Below are 4,316 nucleotides of genomic sequence, written 5' to 3'. Positions count from 1 at the left end.
ATTTCAGCGGTAGCTCTAGAGATGCTGTGGTTGCTTACGAAGTCCGGAGTGTTACGCTCAGGTACGAAGAGACAATATCAACGTAGTAGCATATGACGAAACAACTAAGCATGGGGAAGGGAAGAAGGAGAGAGTGCGAGAGAACGAGAGACGATCTAAATACATGAGGGATGCCTGCTGCAACACCAGGCATCAAGCACCCACACATGTGAGTCGTCATAGTACGTACAGCATTTACTCCTTCGCCAGTTGCTTCAACATCCAAATTTCCCCATCAAAGATACCTCCCTCGAACCCTTCGGCTCCATCCTCCATTTTCCGGAAGAAATAGACGTTCGAAATCTCAATTCCCTTCACCTCCAACACGAGCCATATAATCGCGCTGTTTTCGCCAACCGCCTCGACTTTGTGGCCTTTCACTTCAGGAAGGCCGCCCAACTTGTCCAATGGACCTGCAATCAGTTGCACGTAGAGCGATCGATCGGATAGTTGAGTGATGGTTCCTTCAGTGAAGAAAGAGATGGTTGGTAGATAGTAGGTGGCCATTTTAGCAGCGCGCTCGGATGAGGTTTTGAAGATGGGCGAAGTGAGGTCGGCGCAATAAGAGAGAATATGAGTCTCGGCGGCGGCGAGGATACTGGCAGTGTCTGTCTTGAGGGCCATGATCTTCTTTTGGTACTGGGTACGAGAGGAACGATTGTTGGGTGGTATGTGCTCCAGTTGGAAATGTTTGGTTGATCTGGTCAACCGTACGTAGGAAGGAGGTTCTTATATGCGACGCTTCAGGTACCAGTAAGCACATTAAAACAGTCTTCCTCCGACGTTCCTCCGTATACGTCGGGTGAGTTCGGCCGGTTATGAGATAGATTAACTGCGCCTACGGGAAATCGACACTACCTGTACCCAGGGTGATCATCTGAATCAATAAAAGAATAAAACCTAGATACATCATGGCCCGAGACCAATTTGACTTTAGTAGGTACCCTCAACTTCGAGTCTTGGGCCTCCCATTAGAGCGTCCAATCACCCCCCAAATCTGCATTCACCAAGCTGTCAAAGAATAGTATATTGCCTTCTTGCCATGGCCACTCACTGCCGTCAAGAATTCCCGGGATGTCTGAGGTCTCGGAAAACTGAAGATGACCATCAGAAAACCGCAAGGCGGTATCCTGACTCCCCATTTCCTTGCCAGCGTAGCTCCCTGTATTCACCACCTTTGCCTGCGGCTCCTGTCGTCCGACAGAAGGTTCCGGTCCAGTAACGGAAGGAGACGTAGCCAATTGGGTAGGTCGATGGAACAAAATGTTTCGGGGCGCATTTGCCCCCAAAACTCTCTCCCCTTCCAGCGCTTCCACGGCACCGCTACGTGCAATTTTGATAGTCCCAAAGAATGGAATCTCAAGGCGCAAGTTCCCAGAGATGTGCCGTCCCTGGAGGAAGCTTTGGAGTGTACGTATGACCGAAATACTCTGATCTCCAACCGACATTCCTGAGCCATGTTGCTTGAGTCTTTCAAAATTCTGAACAACCGTCTCTACAAGCTCAGCATCATCCGTTCTAACTTGTAGGGCGTCAGGGTCCGTGCTCCTATGCGGGCCCAGCAATCCTAACAGGAGAGTGGTTGCCGCCGTGAACACCTCGAATTCGAGCAGATTTGAAAAGTAGAAATTCCTCTGGCTCGCACGAATGGCGAGCCATCTCTTAATCAAGTTTCGGCTAGCATCCAAACAAGAGGTACGCGAATATTCGTATCGACGATCAGTCGCCCCAAGTAGCATGAAGGGTAGGTGCAGTAGTACTGCTAGCTCGAAATGCCATATTTGGCACATGACTCGCTCGAATTGAACAGAAGCCTCCTTTGTGCGGTTATTGAGGATGTTGGTAGGGACTTCCCACCAGGGTGACGGCATTTGCTCTGCTAGTGAATCAAGTTGTTCACCAATTCTCTGAGTGGTTGAAAAGGAATGAGTAGAAGTTTCTTGGTTGCGCGCGAGTATGAGACCGGCTATGTGATATAAATGCTTGTGGTAAATGTCTTCTGGAGAAAGCCACGCAGCGTCGTCGTCGAAAGGGAGAGCTCCCGGGCCCGTTGCCGACGGTACGCCGAGTATGACGGACAGGTAACGTTCCTAATCAGTCTCAGCATGAACCGGCATGGAATGAGGTAAGCAGCTTACTCCTCTCGAGACTTGACACCATAAATGACGTCGCCTAGCCAAAGCCAGCTCCTGGCTTTTCCAGTCTGTTTGAACATACATTCGGTGTAGACCCAGTAGTTGAGCTATCGTGATGGCCTTTCGATAGCAAAGCCATGATCTCCGAAGGTTGCCCGCATTAACCTCGTATATTCCCTGGAGGGCCAGACATTCGACCCCTTCAAAATTTCCAATCATCTCATCATCAGAGGTGACTTTTTGGTTTAGGAACTCAATGATACTGCTCATCATTTCTCGGAGTGATGTTGTAGTCTGGATTGTTTGCATATCCATGTCAGGTGGGAGCTGCTGAATGCAGATTGCAACACAAAAAAGTAGTCTCGCGATCATGATGGGATGTTTCTTTGAGATAGCGCTGACATTGAAAACCATGTGAGCGTCGTTGTCAACTGAGTCTGGTAGATGCGCCATCATATGTTGCTGAACAAGCCACCATCCGTGACTTGATGAAAGTAGGCAATCCACATCTCTCTGGCAAGGCAGCATTGTGGCAAGTTGTTGGCGTAGATTCTCGAGTCTTTCAGTCGGAGACCCAACGTCACTCTGCGCCCTCGAAGGAATTGCCCATGGTGGAAAGAAGGATCGTGAATCGTTCACGCTTCGCTCGATAGCTGAAGGAATCAAGCCACTAGCTCCGCAGTCGGGAATTCTGTCCATCAAGGTTTCGAGTAATGATTCTATTCTGGCCACACGGCGAGCCAAAGCTGATTCCTCCGCATGGTATGTCTGATGGTCATCCACATACTCTTGACCGATGCATGAAGTGCTTCTTTCTAGACAACCAGAGCAAATTGAGGATTCCGGAGATGGAATACACTTCACCTTTCGCCGCTTACCTGCATATTGTACGTTGTCAGATGCACGCTTTGTGGCGGGGTGGGGTGCTTACACTCCCAACAACTCTTCGTCCCTTTGCGGACTCTTTTGCGCCGGCGTTCTTCTGGCATCGGATTGCTCAAAATTCTTTCTTTATGTTTAGATTGCGATATTGTTGGGTGTTTCAAACATTCAACTCAGGAAAGTATTTCTCACTCATTTTCCGCTAAGGGACGTTGGGCTTAACTCGGTCGAGTTCGGCCGAGTTCGGCCGAAAACAAACGAACTCCCAGAGCCCCCTCAGTACAAGATATTCGAAGCTTTAGGCCAGAAGCAGCAACGCTTACTCAAGAAGCTATTTCACAGATCCGCCGCCCACCGGTTGCCCCGTGGTAATCGAGGTCCCATAATCAGGCTCCCGCGGTATACGCCTCGGCACCACTACGTTGTACTGCGCAATTATGGAACGAACAGCGCCGTCATATGGTAATAACCGCATAGACTGATGGCGGGCGAGCACAAGCCGAGCGTTTTGCCGAGTCACATCAACCCAAGGGATCCGAGCTTGTCCAGTTACCCCCTGTAGAATAACTCGCGGACCATGGACCAAGTGAAGGGGGAGGCAGGTGAAGGGAGGAACAACGCCAAAGCAGCTATGGTAGTTAACTAGACTGCCAATGCTCGCATTGCTACGTCGGCAAATAATGAACGCAGCTCTTCACAATGCCAATTCCATTCCCAACTAAGTTGATGATCATGTATGCAGTAGAAGTTTAGTTATTGAAATTCTTCCCTGGAGAACCCCTGCCAACAAACTCTTTCACTCGCTGGTGAGGTCGGTCCCTGTGATAAATTGAGAGGAAGGCTGAACATCCATGAGAATTCCGCAGAATGAGGCACCAACATCTCCATACTCGCGAACTATCACAGTCAACCCTAGAGGCCGCAGAGGGACAAGATGGCCTTATCTGAGCCATCCTCCCCATTGACATCGGAAAAGTAGACTAGATATCCATTTCCAATTTTGGCTCCAGTCACTACGGCCAGTGTACGATCCACATATGCTAGAGGAAGAAATTTGACTGAGTCTCAGCGTCACTGACGGAAACAAAGATCTTCTCTTTGGCCCGGGCATTCTTGATGCGAACTTCATGCTGTTGTCACACCCTGGGATCCGTCTCTGCTGTTCTCTGCTAGTCAACTACTTTGGGAAGGGGTGATATAGTCCCTGGACTATATCCGATACTTGCCTGAGGCCTACCGACCAGGTAGCCTGACGATGCA

At 49.6% G+C, this 4,316-nt stretch overlaps 1 protein-coding gene across 1 annotated transcript; it reads right to left on the bottom strand.

Moving 5' to 3' along the window:
* Positions 1 to 234: 234 nt before the first annotated feature.
* On the bottom strand, positions 235 to 2,873 carry CDV56_100415 (fungal specific transcription factor domain-containing protein; the record flags this gene model as incomplete). Its single annotated transcript, XM_026754034.1, has 3 exons — positions 235 to 767; positions 1,094 to 2,129; positions 2,178 to 2,873. 3 exons carry the CDS (start codon positions 2,871 to 2,873, stop codon positions 235 to 237), a joined length of 2,265 nt encoding a protein of 754 aa, XP_026609607.1.
* Positions 2,874 to 4,316: the final 1,443 nt, after the last annotated feature.

The sequence above is a fragment of the Aspergillus thermomutatus genome (assembly GCF_002237265.1).
Source record: "Aspergillus thermomutatus strain HMR AF 39 chromosome Unknown NODE_466, whole genome shotgun sequence".
Lineage (NCBI taxonomy): Eukaryota > Fungi > Ascomycota > Eurotiomycetes > Eurotiales > Aspergillaceae > Aspergillus > Aspergillus thermomutatus.
The sequence above is the reverse complement of the archived record's forward strand: the minus strand, read 5'-3'. Positions and strand labels throughout refer to the sequence as shown.